General features: G+C 41.1%; 2 protein-coding genes across 7 annotated transcripts in view; one reads left to right on the plus strand and one right to left on the minus strand.

Annotated features, from left to right (window-relative positions):
• DOP1A (DOP1 leucine zipper like protein A) overlaps positions 1-4,559 on the plus strand; it is a 114,408-nt gene extending 109,849 nt beyond the window's left edge. For all 5 annotated transcript variants that reach the window (XM_029223668.1, XM_029223667.1, XM_029223670.1 and 2 more), the window contains 2 exons: positions 1,468-3,181; positions 4,355-4,559. In XM_029223668.1, the coding sequence (XP_029079501.1) occupies positions 1,468-1,773 (306 nt within the window). In that variant the 3' untranslated portion in view covers positions 1,774-3,181; positions 4,355-4,559. The remainder of the gene's footprint in view (positions 1-1,467; positions 3,182-4,354) is intronic.
• PGM3 (phosphoglucomutase 3) overlaps positions 1,858-17,232 on the minus strand; it is a 24,503-nt gene continuing 9,128 nt past the window's right edge. Inside the window, exons 5-13 of one of the 2 annotated variants that reach the window (XM_029223672.1) lie at positions 14,426-14,559; positions 13,319-13,514; positions 11,745-11,902; positions 10,072-10,155; positions 7,441-7,539; positions 5,784-5,900; positions 4,735-4,857; positions 3,747-3,920; positions 2,044-2,985 (exon numbers count right to left, since the gene is read on the minus strand). In XM_029223672.1, coding sequence (XP_029079505.1) covers positions 2,896-2,985; positions 3,747-3,920; positions 4,735-4,857; positions 5,784-5,900; positions 7,441-7,539; positions 10,072-10,155; positions 11,745-11,902; positions 13,319-13,514; positions 14,426-14,559 — 1,175 coding nt within the window. In that variant the 3' untranslated portion in view covers positions 2,044-2,895. Of the gene's footprint in view, positions 2,986-3,746; positions 3,921-4,734; positions 4,858-5,783; positions 5,901-7,440; positions 7,540-10,071; positions 10,156-11,744; positions 11,903-13,318; positions 13,515-14,425; positions 14,560-17,232 lie in introns of both variants that reach the window. The other variant, XM_029223673.1, reaches the window with a different exon arrangement.

Below are 17,232 nucleotides of genomic sequence, written 5' to 3' on the forward strand. Positions count from 1 at the left end.
ACGAGAATATAAACAAAAGGTTACATCATAGCTTCCTTACATTTGAAAGTCAGCTATGTAGAGGGTTCAAGCGTATTACTCGTTTCCCCTCAGAGTAAATGCATCTCTGTAGACCCTTTCATGACTACTGAATTGCACTCTGACTCAGGGGACTGACGGTGGAGTGGTCATCAGTCCCAGACCATCATTAAAGCCAGTGTTATTAGGTGAGAGAAAGGAAAGCGGTTTCGTACTAAGAAATAAACTAATAGCTGTTTTTTCTTTTTCCTTTTTTTTTTTTTTAAATTTGGCCATAGATAAAGAACTAGATGATCTTTTTTTCTTGTTTGCTCCTGTAGACCTCTGAGAAAGGAAAACAGATTTAAAACAGGATTTTATTTTAAAATAAGCAAACATTTTAAGCACACACAAGAAAATAAGCTGGATTTTGCATCTGTTTTCTCCACTAGGAAACTAGTGATATTAAAATATTAAGTGAACAATGCAAGTTTCTCAGCAACATCTCATCTCAGAAGGCAACTCCATTTGTTAACAAATATGACGGACTATAATTCTGCTTCCTAAGTCCCACTTGATAGTTTTTTCTACCTAGTTGTTTGTCTTCATTATCTTTACTCACTGTTTTTTCATATCTATGATTCTGCCCCAGTTCAAACATCTTCACTTCTCTCAGAACTTTCTCTAGATAGACCGATGTCTACAGCTGTGTGTGTACAGTTTAGCTGGCTTCTCAAACTAGCTACCTGAAGTACGTAAATTGTCGTGTTAATGCAGTTGACAGGTTTTCACGTACATTCTCTTCATCGCCCCATCTTATAAGTGAGGAACTGTTCTGTACTTGCCCGGGACACACACAGGGCCCTGACCCTGGCGTTATTCTGACTCCAGGTCCAGCTTTGCTCCCATATGGTTTAGCACAACACAGAAGCGCGCGGCAGGGTCTCTCCTGGGAGCTCCTTTCCTTTCTCTGCGCTGATAGTAATGATTCACTGTGGACTCTGCTGCTGCCTTGTGGCAAGTTTAAGCCATTTGGCCACAAGGTAATTGACTGACTTGCTAGTAGTGAAGTGTGTAAGACCCTCTGTCCCTTCTTCAGTCATTTTGACCTAGTCCTCGGATACATTAGTGGGGATCCAGAAATCTGGGAGCTTTTTGAGTATATGCAAAGCACAACATGAACTTTTGGATTTGACAGTCCCTATGCAAAACTAATTCAGCTAATAACTAAGCTTACTTGTGCATTCAAGTTGGAAAATATTACTACAGTGTTAGACCCTCAATGTACAATTAATAATTGGCACCAGAAGGCCTCAGTTAGAAGCAAACATTTTAGCAAGTCTGGAATGGAGACTTAATGTCATCACTTGTATTCATTTCTTAACCCTGTTTGCTGATGTTTATATTCTTTTAAGTTTCCTCACATAGTGCATCGTCTGTTGGGAACAATCGCCTTTTTGTTTTCTGCAGAAAAACCCGGAGGAGGACAACTCAGGGAGAGCGCTGGGCTGGGAGCCGGGGCACTTGCTGCTCACCGTCTGCACGGTGCGCAGCCTTGAGCAGCTCCTGCCATTCTTCAACGTGCTCAGCCAAGTCTTCAACAGCAAAGTCACCAGCCGATGCGCAGGACACTCAGGGAGCCCCGTCCTCTACTCAAACACCTTCCCGAGCAAGGACATGAAGCTGGAAAACCACAAACCATTTTCCAGCAAAGCCAGGCAAAAAATAGAAGAGATGGTAGAAAAAGATTTTCTGGAAGGGGTGATAAAAACTTGAGCGACATAGTGGTTCCATTTAGTTTAAATGTAAATGTAATTATTTAAAACATTGCTCTGAGTTGTATAGTTTCTTTTTGTTTTCTTTTTTTTTTTGTATGTAACGAAACACGTTTCAGGTTGTATTTAATTTAAATATTTGTAAATAAGAACGAATGTCTGACTGTGGCCTGAATCAAGCTTAAATATTACGGGCGCATATTGATTATGGTGCCTAAGAGAGATCTATATATACATAAATAGTCCATTATGGTCCATTGTTTTGCTGTCCTGAGTTGTCTTAAACCTGCCAAATACACACTGCACATTTTTTCTGTTGGTTTCAGGCTTTGTTTAATTTAGATTGGTTGGGGATTTTTTTTTCTTTCCCTTATTAACCCACATTCTAGTATCAGAAAGCCGTCACTTCTCTGTCAGAGGCTTGGTAATGTATTACAACTCGTTTCTCCCACATACCTTCACTAAGAGGAGTAATGAATAATTGAAGCCTGGGCCACACATCCTTCCTTGTAAGTGTAGCACGAGCATCTCAACCTCGGTACGGAGTACAGGTGTATACAGCCTCCATAGTCACAACTCTAAATTCCTGGTGATGTTAACTGAAGAGAGGTAAGTCATCTAAGAATTGTTCTGGAGACTCTGCTATGAAAAAATGGGTTATATGAGGTCTTCTCCAACCTCCTCGTTTGTATTAACAATGGTGAGTATTAGTACTGCAAAATGACTGAGGTGACGATGACGGAAAAGACATCATATGGAATTGGTAATAAATAAAGTTTAATTTTCTAGCAGCCTTCATGAATTTTTCCTTGCATATATTATAAAGTTAATGACTGAATCATATACTTAAGCTCCAATAGTTTACATTAGTGTGATTGATATTAGAGGTAAATTTCAGTTTTTAAAAAAAACTAAATTTTAACAAGTATAAGGGCTTACCTGTTTCTAAAGAATGATTCTGGTAGTGTTTGTTTAAGAAAAATAATCAGATCTAGAAATAATCCAGTAAGGTACAGACTAAACATTTATGATTATGTGTTTGAACCTGTCACAATAATGGCAGTACTATTATCCTGTAAAAAGTTTTTAAAAGTCTAGTTTCTAAAAAATATAAAAATTGTCCTCAGAAACCTGGCTGAGGTCTTTCTCCAATCCCTCCAGCCAGCTGAAATACTGCCAAGCTCACTTCATATGCAAGGCTGTCCGCATTTTCCTGCAAATTACATGAAAGGATATTAGATGAGAAAGACACAGCATCTACCAGGTTACTTGCAACTTTAGGGGAGGTAGCTTTCTGATTTTGATTCACTAACAAACAGATATTCAAACGAGAACTTTTTTTCATCTTTCAGTAACAAATTACAAGACCCTCAGATAAATGGAAAACAAGTCACATTCTTCTAAATCGGGTAAGTTCCTAGTTAACTAATTTTATAAGCTGATTTGATTATCATGCTAAAGCTCTGAATAAATTCAATAGAACCTAGTCCTTAAAGGCAAGAAGGCCACAACCAGCCTAAAGAGTAAAGTCCAGAGACAAAGATGAATTTCAAGCAGTATGGATGACGGTACCAGTTGATTCAGAAATGGACTTGAACTAACCAGCTATTTTCATAAAGCAACAGGATGTTTTTTAAATGAAGGAAAAAGGTATAATCCACTTCAGGATGTATATGCTTAATATGTGTCAAACTAAGTATGGTTTAGTACACTAAGTATTTATTAGTTATTCATGCAGCAGTTAGAAATATGACACTTTCAGGAAATGTAGAATAAATTATAAGAAAAATATTTGGGGGAATTCTGTTCAACTGTGTAACTACTACTGATGAAAATAACCTAAAAGGCTCCATAAATCTCACACATTAGAGATTCCAACACCATTAAAATAGTTTTCTCTCCTGCTGCCTGCCCTCCTCCACCTATGTTAGACTCTCACTGCACATTCCTCCAATAGAATTTGTCCCAGCTTACCTGCGAGTCCGCTTCTGCATAGACTCGGACTATGTCTTCGGTACCAGAGGGCCGGACAAAAGCTCGAGAAAGCCTGTACTTCTTCACCAGCTCATTGATGGCCTCCTGGAGTCCTGGAGGTTTAACTGCTTGTCTTTCGGCATCTGTGGTGCTAATAACTTGCCTGTCTGCAACCTAAGCACAAGCATTTCTCATTTGTTAACCATATCGCACTCCCTTTCACAAGCTTAACCCATTCAACATAATTCCCACCGAAAGATTATGGCCATTTCATGTCAACAGGAACAGGCCCACGTTTCAGCTTACTGTACCACAAAGAGTACAGCACTGAGATTTCCACAGACTGTATTACAGTTATTACTAAAATAATGGCCAGTAAGTACTGTATGACTTAGTCATTGATCAAATAATCTTAGGTATTTAAAAAAAGAGGGTCATAAGCATCTCCAGAAAAAACTGATCTGAACAATTAGCAGCCGTTTCTGTGAGCTCTGGCTTCCATATCTCTGTCTTTCAAAAATTCTGTTGGTGAATGTGTAATCTGGTATAAATCTGTATAGAAATCAACCAGCAATTTATCTGAAATGCCTTTAAAAATTCTCTTTCAGCCCACAGATTCTACCTGTCAGCATCTAGCCTCTGGAGGTACTCTGTAAGCCAAGAATAATGCAGAGGAAATATTTACAGTTGACTCAACAGGCTATCCAGGACTCGCTTCAAAATAATACTAGGGACATGGAGGGCACCTGTTGAAATCTGTTCTCTCTACACATGTTATCTTTTAAGTTTTTATAATAAAATCTTTTAAAGTGATACATAATATCATTTATACTAAAGTTGGAAACCAGATACTTCTAAATAACAATAGAATGGTTAAGAGCGATTCTATAATTTTTAAAGATGTAAGAAAATAGTCTCTTCTATGCAATATATATTTATAGTTTAGTTAATTTTCAGAAAAGAAGTAATTTTAAAATCTCGCTCACACCTTAACTTTGAGCTGTCTGTTTGGAAGATCTGTATAGAGGGCGTCCCACTGCTGTACGGTCAAGCCCTTCAGAGCCAAGATTGCCTCAATCACCAGCATGTCAGAAATAGCATCACCAGTTGCCTGCAAGATGCAGAAGCAGAATACAAGCAGAGCGTGGACATGAATGCTTCTGTCTCAAAACCAATCGCCATGTCCTGGCTGCCCTCCCCACCCCACCCCCCGCCCCCAATGCAGGTAACTGACGGGGGTAAATACGAACTACAACGAGGGAAAAAGGTATCCATGGAAGACAGCAGTAACAGGTCTACCAAGAATACTGAGACGAGCCTGCCTTTAATCTTCCTGCTCATCTGTGAAGTGTAACGAACTCTTAAGGTTCCAGCATTAACACTATCTGGCTCAAAGTTTTACTTACAACTAGATCCCTTTTGAGATACTATGCCACGATGATGGAAGGCCTCATGCATGGTAAAGTGGAGAAATAGGAGCTTTGGTGGTAAGACACACCTAAAGTTGGATCCATACTGTGCCACTGAGTCGCTCTAAGTAAGTCTTTGCTTCTTCATTTATAAAACAGGAATTATAGTGACCCCTCTCCCTCTGTTACTGCAAGGATTACACAGTGAGGTATGGAAAGTGCCCAATATGCACAGGACCCTCAAACATTAGTTCTATTGCTTTCCGCCGACCTACACTTTGCGCTTCCATTGCCATATTCTCCACTCCAGTCCAATAATCTGACCCACATATGTGCCTTGTCAGAGACTATTTTTCCTGAATTCCCTTGAGAAGGCTGGTTTCAAAACATATGCTTAGATACATTTAGTAGCTGAACCTCTGTTGACTCCAGCTATAAGCTACTCATTACTTGAAAATATGAAGCACATAAACAAACATTGTCACTGCATTTCAGTATAAATCTAAATTGTTGCAAGGAAGCCACCACAACTTCTCCACTCTGATGTTTTATACAGCACATTATTCTGTCCACCTTCTGAATAATGTAAAAGTAACCAAGAGTCCACCCCCCACCCCTCAGTTCTGACCTGGTTAAACAAGTCAATCACGTTTTCAAGCATCTTAGCAGCTTTCCTCTTCTTATCTTCTTCTAATTCTTTTGCTAGTTGTTTTATCTTCATTTCAGCAGCTTTACTAAACAGAACCTACAGTCAAAGCATAACAAAAATCAGAAAACACTATCCATGCCCCAGTCTTACGTACGATCATCCCAACTAAACTGCTTTTGAAACTCTCAATGACTCTGGAGAAACTGAGGGGAAAATGGCAGCCTCAGAATGTATGAAATTAGTATAAAAGACCAAATCAGAACTCAAGATATTACAAGGGGGGGTGGGGGGGAGTTCCTTTATGGATTATAAAACTGGGTTATCAAAATATAAAGATCACAAATAAAATATCCCGTTGGCAAAGGAGATGCACATGGCGAGTTTATGATGTTGCCCTCAGCCAGCTGAACCAGTGCTGGGCAGCCAGGGTTCCTTAAGCCTTATCTGTATTCATTTTACTTTGAAGAATATAACTCACTGCAGTTAGTACAGTTTTCTTGTCCTAAGTTTTTAAGGACATAAACTAAGCAAAAGTAGAAAAGAGGTTCATCTTATATATTACATTATGGCAAACAGTGCCATGGATGTTTAGTATAATAAACATCATGTTGCTCAGGATTCCTGCCCTTTTGAATTGCCTTGCCCATGCATGATTTTAGTGCCTTTGGAGGCCCAATACTAAAGAGGAAAAGCTACACTACATTCAGCCACTTGATGATATACAAAGAAGTTTGCTGGTAAACTAAGATGCACACTGGTCACTTGTTTTGTGGAACCACGGCCATTTCCATTCATTTACCCTCCACCAGGAGACCTGAGCAGATGCGACATACCTTATGGCCTGTGAAGACTAAAATATTTACTATCTATCTGCCCTTCAAAATAATTTACCAACCCCTGCATTAGATCACTGAAGTTATATTTTAATTGCATTTTCTAGGAACTCATTTTTCTTCTCATATTCATGGCCTCTAGAAGCCAATTTTGAATTAATGAAAATTATTTAGCCTAGATAAAATTTTCTGTTAGCCACTTCAAGTCCATTTATGAAATGAGGCTATGTATAAAAAAACATTTAATAAAGAAATATTCTGAACGTTATGAATATGCTAAAGACCTATTAATATACGTTAAAATAGTGAATGTTATGATACGCAAATTATATCTCAGACCTTTAACATTTTCTCGCTAAGAGCCATAAAAAACTTTATATGCCAATTCTAATTACTTTAAACTCATTTTTAGTTGCTAGTAACTTTCAACCTTTCCAACACTTTTCAATTCACCACAGCTACTGAACTTTCCTTTTGCCACATATGGCCAGTTGAAGGAAAATATTTTAAATGGGATGTATAGACCATCTGGTTGTAGGAAAATTAAGACCTGCCATGTTTCTGAAAAAACTATATTATAGGAACAAATTAGTATTATCTCTTCACACTCGAAGATCATTATAACCTAAAAGAGCCATAGTTTCACAGAACATAATAATATATTAACTAAATCTTATTCTATCAATCACCATCCCAGTCATTTCAACAAAGTGGAATATTACCTATTACTACCCAGATACAGAATTCCATCACTGGAGAGAGGTGCCAGCTAAAGCCAGATGCCACTGCTTACGAGAACTTACTGTGCCATGCCCGTTTGCTTCAAAATAAACTCCAATGTCAAATTCCTGAGCCTTGTGATGCAGATGTTTTACACCAGTTTTAGTACAATAGACAGGTACCTGTAACACACATGTTTAAAGAAACAACAGCAGTTATTCAATCAGCAAATATTCACTGTGTACCTCTCATCCCAGGGAACAAAGCTTCCGGAGCTTAGTCTAGTGAGGAAGACAGCTAAGCAATTGAAATACTAAGTGTTAAGTGTCACCGCGGGGGAGTGGCTGCACTGTAGAAGCACACAGCTGAGAGAAAAGCAGGGTGAGAGCGTGAGAGGTCCCTTACAAGATAATGAAAGATCCCAAGTTGGGGAGTGACATGATATAATTGTTTCTGAAAGCTCCGTGTAGCTACAGTGTGGAGAATGGCTTAGAGCGGGGGGTCTGCAAGCTTTTACTATAAAGAACCAGATAACTAATATTTCAGGCTTTGCAGGCCATGTGGTCTCTGTCACAATCGCTCGATTCTGCCACTTTAGTGCGAAAGCAGCCACAGACCGTACAAAAACAAACGAGCACGGCTGTATTTCAATTAACACTAGAAACAGCTGGCCAGCTGGACGTCGCCCACAGGCCACTGTCTGCTAAGCCCTGGCTCAGGTTAGGTGGTTTCTAGGGCTAATCCCAGTAAGAAATCACGGTGGTTGGGACAGCAACAGTGGGTAGCAAAAGCCTTGGATGGATCTGCCAGACAAGCATGGCTGAGGAAAGACGGCAGCAAAACTGCAAAAGAGAGCAAGCTCAAATGAGCCTGGCATTTAACTGGATTCAGGGGACCTCAGGAATGGCTAGTGCTGAAAATATTTAACCCATAAGAGAATGTGTTGAGAAGGAGTAGCTTCTGATGTTGTTTCTTCAACAGGGCATTTTACTATAAGGAAGTTTTGAGACAGAAATTAAGAAAATACTCAAATAACCCTAACACTGAGAATCCCTAGGAAAGGCAGGCAACTGGGCCCCAGCTGGAGTCCCTTGAGTAAGTTTACTGGGCACAATCAGGGCACAAACTAGCAGCCTCCAGATGTGTTTTATTTGGACTACCCACTACTTCTTTTAAATTCTGAATCAGCTGCCAAGACTTAAAAGGCAGGAAATTCACACAACAACTCAGACTTTCAGCTTCTCCTGAAGACTCTGCCCAGAGGGGGCAGCAGCTGGCCTGGCATACCTTCCTAGTCCTCGCCCGCCTGCTGGCTTCGTTCACTGCCCCCATCCAGATCCTAAAGGAACCTGACTTTGTCACTCCTGCTTTAACAACAATAGAATGGCCACAAAAACTACTAAAATGCAGACATTTGAAAATGGATACACAAATGCTGGAAAATACTACACTAGCCAGGGAAAAAAGAATAAAGGCAAAAAGACCCAACTTCTTCGGCCCTCCAGCCTCTAACTCTTAAAGCAGGTAGCATGGTACAGAGGATAGTCACCTACCTGGTGGATGCTGGGGAAAAAAATCAGAAACAAAATCTCTCACCAATCCAGAAAACATCTCCACAGAAGAAGACAGGTTTTATTACTGAGTAAGCGTTAAGCCAGACTGTGACGCACATCTCAGGCAATCTGCTAAGAGATGGCGAGACAGGAAGAAATCCCACCCTTTTGCAGAACTAAAGCTAGCTAGTGATCAAGATCTCTCCTCAACCGAATGTGAGGGAGGCTCCTTTGAGCCTGAATAGGTCCTGTCCTTGGCCGTGTCTGCAAGAGCCCAATTTTATCAGGAATCTTTTGCTAACTCACTTTAGCCAGAATCCCCTTCCCTCAATATCTGACGGAAGTCCCTACCCGGTAGCATCTGATCACCCAGGCCTGCCTTCAGCAAAACTCCTGTTAGGTTGGTTTAGCCAGAATCCCCCCTAGCCGCCCCCGTTCCTCTTCGTACTTTCCCATCCACCAACCCCCTCCCTCACACCTTATTCCTTGGCTACAAAATCCCCACTTTTCCTTGCTGTGTTAGGAGTTGAGCCCAGTCTCTGTTCCCCGCTACAAAACCCCATGGCGATATATCTATTGAATAAGCCTACTTCTTAGGAAGACGTCACAGTACCTTCTGTCACACGGAGTTTGTCCTAAATCTACCTGATAAGTGGAGTGGCCACTGGTGTTAGCTAACTGCCCTTCTGCAAAGGAATAATACGACTTCTCCTCTCTCTGTCAAGAAGCTAGGTGTCTGGCTCTAAGTGGTAGCTAGGTGAAACCCTCAGGAGGCTGAGGCACGGGATGCTACCTTCCTTGACGTTTGTATTTCAAAGAGGTGACTCCAGGCCCTTACGGCAAACACTTCTGAACTGTAAAACTGGCCTATTTCACCTAAAAAGGTTGATACTAATTTCAAAAGGACAGAGAAAAAAACTAAGTTTTCTAAAAGAAATACTCTCAGAAAAAAGAGGGAGGAAAGTCTCTTTCCCTTTTTGCATTAGGGACAATTGAACTTTTTCTTATTTTTGATTTCTATTTATCCTTAAGTAGACAACAGCTCAGCTTCACGCACTTCAACCTATTTATTTTTGTGAGGGCATTATTTTCCTCACAGAAGCATCTTACAATAGAAGATAATGATGAAGAAGCTACCAGAAAATGGAAATGTTTCAATACCTTCATAACTTCTTCCAGGTAGCGTGTTGAGCTTCCATTGGCATATGCAGTTTGTACGACACCAAGACTCAAACTGTCTCCAATCTAGACAAAAACAAGGACAATTACCTTGCCATCAAAAGTAAAGACCCTACAAAAGCAAACCTTTAATCAGAGTTCTAAAGGATGACAAAACTATCAGCCAGTTCAGCTGTGCCTTAGTTTTATGCAATAAACAACTCACCAAAAATTTACATGTATGCCAGAAAAAAAGATAAAATACTTCTGAGCATTATTTAAAGCAACTGTACAAGGAATCCTTTTTTTTTTTTTTAAATCACCTGATTTCGTTTCTGTTACTCCACGGTTTGTATCAGGATTCACCCTTAGTGCTGTATATTCTGCGGGCTTGGACAAATGTATAAGGACACGTCTCCCTCTTTACAGTATCATATAGAGTGTTTTCAGCCCTAAAAAGCCTCGTGCTCCACCTATTCATCCCTCAGCACCCACTTCCCCCCAGCCCCTTGCAACCACTGATCTTTTAACTGTCTCCACGGTCTCTGTGGGATTTTCTTGCAGAATATCATATAGTTGGACTCATACTAAAATACACAGCCTTCTCAGATTGGCTTCCTTCACTTAGTAACATGCGTTCAAATTTCCTCCACGTCTTTTCATGGCTTGATACATCTTTTTTTTTTTTTTTTTTCTTCACTGCTGAATAATATTCCATTGTCTGGATGGACCACAGTCCACAGTTTATTCGCCTATGAAGGACATCTTGTTTGCTAAGGAATCCTTTTCAAAGAAACCTGTGGTTTCTTGATCTCTTTCTCTTTCGTTTTTAATAAAAGTATACACTGAATTCCTAAAGTACACATTTTCCCGATTGTGATAATTATCATTACATTTTATACTTACAGCTAACCTGAGATTTCCAAAAGAGCATAACAAAATAAATCTCACGTTACTAAGCTTATCATAATCGTAGTAAATAAATCCCTCAGAGGAGGAGATTTTCTATTTAAACTTGAGGCTCTGGGGAATGATGTTCGTGGAACCCTCATTAAAATATCAGTTATGAAGAAACCAAAACTTCGTAAAGCTGCAGATCATGAAACTTTTTGCCAGTATGAAAACGAAAAGACTGGGCTTCCCTGGTGGCGCAGTGGTTAAGAATCCGCCTGCCAATGCAGGGGACACAGGTTCGAGCCCTAGTCCGGGAAGATCCCACATGCCTCGGAGCAACTAAACCCACGTGCCACAACTACTGAACCTGCGCTCTAGAGCCCTGGAGCCACAACTACTGAGCCCGTGTGCCACAACTACTGAAGCCCGCACGCCTAGAGCCTGTGCTCTGCACGCAACAAGAGAAGCCACCGCAATGAGAAGCCTGCGCACTGCAACAAAGAGTAGCCCCTGCTCACCGCAACTAGAGAAAGCCTGCGTGCAGCAACAAAGACCCAATACAGCCAAAATAAATAAATAAAATAAATTTTTTTTAAAAAAGAAAAGACTATCTTCAGGTTCCAAACCAGAGCCCCAGTGTTGAAATGACTGGAATGACCACTTCTCTTGGGTTTTCTGGCCACTTCCCACGATCATGCCTCAGACATTCAAATGACTGCCTGATACCGAACAATCTCCCCAGTGAGTCTTGCTTGAAAGGGCAGTCCGTCCCCGTACCATACCTCCAACAGGGGTTCCTTAAGGAAACTGCTAATGAGTGCTGCTATCTTGTCTCCGTCCACGAGATGAAACTGACCATCCGCATCATGGTAGTAGTAAATTATTCTGTCTGCATCTCCATCGAAGGAACAGCATCTTTCATTGGACTTCATTTCGATTCCTGCCACACAGAATAATTCAAAATGAATAATTCAAATTAATTGAATAATTCAAAATAATTCAAATTTCTTCAAATAAAGGGGGATAAAACTCAGTGTAAAAAGTTTTTGGTTTTTCTCTCACACCAGTTACAAGGGAAAATTCTTTCGGTTAAGTATTGATCATAAGTGACCTTCTGTGTTACATGGAAGCATGTCCACTATGACTTTTCAAGAGGTGTTTAAAATTATCCTTCCAGGGCTTAAGCAAAATTAAACATGTGCTAGGCAAATAGAGCCTGTCCTCAAGATTTACAAAAATCAAATGTCAGTTGAACAAAGTTTCTCCCAATTTGTAAACTGAAGCCCAGCTGAAAGGAATAAATGTCTTTATAACTGCAGATAAAGAACCATTACTATCCTTCCATGATCAAGCACAGGGTACAATCAAATATAAATAATTGGAGTGTTTTGTCATTGAGGAGAATCCTGATCATTTCTCCTGTCTGAAGCGCTACATAAACATATGTAATTGTTTTTGTACCTGAATGGAGATAATAGCTTCAAAGTCAAGGGAAGAGGATTCATTTAAATGGAAAGAAAACAACATAAAAATAATTATCCTTCCAAACAAAAACCAATGTCGTAAGCTTTAAATAGTATACAGGTTTACTGTATACAGGGCAAACTCTTTCACAGCTAAGTGAAAAGAGCATTCAAAATCTATCTAAGCTGAAACCCGATATGATACTAAAATAAAATTCCATTTTACAAGCCAGAGGTCTGGCAATACAGATTCCCACATAGTGTTTTGAGAGCTATACGTATTGAATTGAATGCAATTTCCCTAGCACCACAATGTCCTTTCTCATATAAAAAATAACCGGCAGTAGATGAGGTATGTGCTTGAATCCTGAAAAAAGTGAGTTTTATTTGTTAACACCATCAATAACAAGAAACACTGGTCATTAAGAGCAAAGGATTATAACCTGTGAGAGACCAATGGCTTGTGTAACTTGTGTAAAGTTACTGAAACCTCAACAGCTGTGTCACATCAAATCTTAGACAATGTGGCTGTTCCTTTGCCATGACAGCAGCAGATGGACAAACCCACCCCAGACCTACAGAGACTGAAACCCTCGGACAGTGCCCAGGAATCTGTGTGCGGACCAGCCCTCCAGGTGATTCTGATGCCTGCTAAAGCTTGAGAGCACTGCTCTAGAATCCCACCTTGATTTTGCTTTCTCCACCAGATTTCCTGCGCCCCGTGAGGAGCGCTGTGACTCGCAGGCAGAGAGCAGGCTGTGCTCCATGTGGTACCGAACAGCGGGAAGAGGCCCGGATGTGTAACGGCGGCAGGGCCAGGACCAGCTCACCTGGCCAGCTCTGTTTGTGAGACTGGTTTCAGGGAGAGCGCGAAAAACACATCTTTCACATACCCTGCGGAGGTTTCTGATGACTTTTCACAAAGTCAGCCCCACATAAATGATTGAGCTTCCCTTTGGTCCCATCGTTAAACAGCTGCACTGACAGCCCCTGGGAGAAGTAGTGTTTCATTTCTCTCAGCTTCAGGGCCCCTATGCCGTTCGCACAGTCAACCTTAAGTGTTCTTTGGTCATCTCCACTGCAGGAGGCCTGAAAAGGAAAAGACATACGCAAGAAAAATTTCAAGTTGTAACAGTGAAGCATGGCATATACATGTATATATAAACATCTTCCATTATTTCAGTTATAACTCGTCTGTTTTAACCCAGGAAACAAAAGGGTACACACATTCAGATGAAAATTGTAAAACACCAAAGTAAAATGTTAAAACACCTTTTTTCAGACACAGACACTGGCACAGTTGCGTTGACTGAATAAATGATGGAAATGAAGCTTTACTAGAATTTAGCCTCCATTAAGCAAGGTCTCTTACAATATTATAGCCTGTATTACACGGCAGGCATTCAAATATGGGCATGAGTACACAGATGAGTGAGCAGTCATAGCATCCATCCTTCTCTTCAGAGCACATTACACGACCAGGCTTTTTTCCTGTCAGTCTCCTCTCCTACCCATCTCACCCCAGAATGTAAGTTCTATGAGAGCAAAGGCTTGGTTTTGTTTAACTATGCCTGACAATGACATACATCGATATTTGCCAATTAAATGAATTACACCCCTCAAATCTTGTTCAGGTTTAGGAAGCTAATTCACCTCGAAGAAAGGCTTTCTCAACAGTAGGTGCCTCAAGTATGACGCCAACAGCACCTACAGTAACTCTAAGACCAAACTCCTCTGAATGAACACAACGATAACCGCAAGTACACCACTCTTCTCCCCCCGTGAGCTCAGAACATATTACATGCCTTGCCGAGTAAATGCCAACAAAGAGTTAGCAGGATACAAGGCCCAGACCTTGCAGAGCCCTAAAAAGAAAAAGGAGACACGCCACATTTTTGGAAGAGGAGGAGGGGTAACAAATATCTAATTAAAATAAATTGTTCAACTGATGTTATTTTGGTCATCTGCTTAAGCTCTAACCACATTCAAGAGATTTTCACCTGTTTGGTAAGTTCCACAAAGGCTGCAGAGAGTTTCTGGTAGTAACCTTCTATGGTTGCCTTTCCATACTGGCCACTGGTGTTTCGACAGTACACCATGTAGTGCAGTTGGGGCGTCGTCAACAAGCCATAATCTGTCACAGAAATACAAAAAGCAATTTACCACATTCCTTAAGAAAGAAGAAAAGTTTAGGACTCATACTGTGTGAATTTTAGGGTGACAAATCCTCTTCAAAAAAAGACATCTCGGGCTTCCCTGGTGGCGCAGTGGTTGGGAGTCTGCCTGCCGACGCAGGGGACACGGGTTCGTGCCCCGGTCCGGGAAGATCCCACATGCCGCGGAGCGGCTGGGCCCGTGAGCCATGGCCGCTGAGCCTGCGCGTCTGGAGCCTGTGCTCCGCAACGGAAGAGGCCACAACAGTGAGAGGCCTGCATACCGCAAAAAAAAAAGAAGCCCAGGTGACTGGCATCTGAAGGGGGGAGGGGCAAGGCTTGTGGCACTGAGCCTTTAACCTGTGGGATGTGACCCTAATTCCAGGTAGATAGTGTCAGAATTAATTGATGGTGGAAAAGGCACACACTGGACACACACTTGGTTCTAAAAAAAATATGAACTACTGATAGCAAAAACCAATCATTTAGTATAGACGGGGAGCAGTATAAAAATACAGCAACGTAGAAAAGTAATAACTGAGTTCTATTTCCAGTAACATTACGAACTATGTAATTCAGATGAACCCTCCTCCCGAAGAAAACCAAAAATGCTGAGTAAGAGAAAAATCTCTTTTTAAAAAGAATTACAGTACCAACATTATAAAGGAATTAGGCCAAAATTTACATGAAGAGAGAACTCCAGGATGTGAGCTAAGGGAAGCCAGTTTTGCTCTGAGGACATTCCTCTAAATAAGAAGTTGAGCAACGGTTCTCAGTGCAAACAGTCCATGCTGGTCTAAGATGTGCAACTGGGGGAACAGGCTCTCATGAGGCTGAAGCCCCAAAGGACTATTCTTCAAACCATAATTCAAAAAGATACAAGCACTCCAATGTTCACCGCAGTACTATTTACAATAGCCAAGACATGGAAGCAACCTAAATGTCCATCGACAGATGAATGGATAAAGAAGATGTGGCACATATATACAATGGAATATTACTCAGCCACAAAAAAGAATGAAACAATGCCACTTGCAGCAAAGTGGATGGACCTGGAGATTATCATACTAAATGATTAAGTCAGACAGAGAAAAACAAATATCACATGATATCTCTTACATGTGGAATCTAAAACAAAAAAAACAAATGAACTTATTTACAAAACAGAACAGACTCACAGACTTAGAAAACAAACTTATGGTTACCAAAGGGGAAACGTGGTGGGGAGGGGTAAATTAGGAGTTTGGGATTAACATACACATACTATTCAATACTATATATAAAGCAGATAATCAAAAAGGACCTACTGTAGAGCACAGGGAACTCTACTCAATATTCTGTAATAATCTACGTGGTAAAAGAATCTGAAAAAGAATGGATATATGTATACGTGTAACTGAATAACTTTGCTGTGTACCTGAAACTAACACAATGTTGTAAATCAATTATACTCCAATAAAAAATAAAAATTAAATTAAAAAAAAAAAAAAAAAGGACTACTCTTCGGTGCAAGAGTGGGTTAGAAGTGAATCAGCCCCCAGGGCCTACTCCCCAGAAAGCTGTCTTGGCGCCGAGCAGAGTGGGAAGCCCACCCCGAAGAGCTGTCACCACAAGCACAGGCCTCCCACAGACACCCAGTTCAAATTCATGTAAACACGGATCAGAAGAGCCCTGGCATCAAAGAACCTTGTCACCCACCGGCCAGGTAGTACCCCCAGGCCCCGGCAGAAGCAAACACTAAACTCAGCCAGGGAAATACACCTTTATCATAAACCTCAAAAATGTCCCACAAATAATTTTCCCAGAAAACAGCTTACAGTCAAAAATAGCTAAACACACAAGAAAGGCACCATAAGCAAGAAAAACAGCAAAAGTGGACCAGGATCCAATCAATATTCCGTGACGAAATCCCTCAATGGTCTTCAGAGTCAAGCACAAGAGTTTGGACTGGAAGCAGAAAGTCACTTTAAGCTCTTGAGCCCCGCAGTTATGTAACAGAAACGGTATTTTGTGAAGGCAACTTTGGCTCTGGTATAAGGATTAGGTGAGAGGAGGTGGAAAAGCTCAAAAAAAGTGAGTAAGAGCTTAGACTAGCTTAATGGAAGTGTGTAAGGAGAGAAAAACCATATTCCAAAGACACATACTGAAGGACAAAACAAAAGGATTTTGTGACCGATATCAAAATTACCAAATAAACATTTACTATTATAGACAGTTACTCAGTAAAAAGCATCACCATCTATTCCACGGAACAACCCAGAAACCTAGAAGCCATTCTTCACAGCTCTAGCCTCATCACATATCACAAAATCCTTTGAATTCATTACTAATTCCAACTGTTTCCATTTCTCTCACTAGCATCAGTCTTGCACGAACTACTGCAGTCCCCCCTCTCCCCCCTGCCCCCTCCCTCCTCCTTCTCTCTCTTCCCCCCTCACTCTCTCCCGTCCCCTCCCTCCTCCTCTCTTCCCCCTCCCTCTCCTCCCCCCTCCATCCTTCTCTCCCCCCTCCCTCTCTCCCACTCCCTCTCTCTCCCTCTCTCCCCCATCCTTCTCTCCCTCTCCCCCTCCCTCCCTCTCTCCCCCCTCCCTCCCTCTCCCTCCTCCATCTCTCTCCCCCCTCCCTCTCTCCTCCCCCTCCATCCTTCTCTCCCC

This window comes from Monodon monoceros, unplaced genomic scaffold, assembly GCF_005190385.1.
Source record: "Monodon monoceros isolate NGI ecotype Baffin Bay Population unplaced genomic scaffold, NGI_Narwhal_1 Super_Scaffold_15, whole genome shotgun sequence".
Lineage (NCBI taxonomy): Eukaryota > Metazoa > Chordata > Mammalia > Artiodactyla > Monodontidae > Monodon > Monodon monoceros.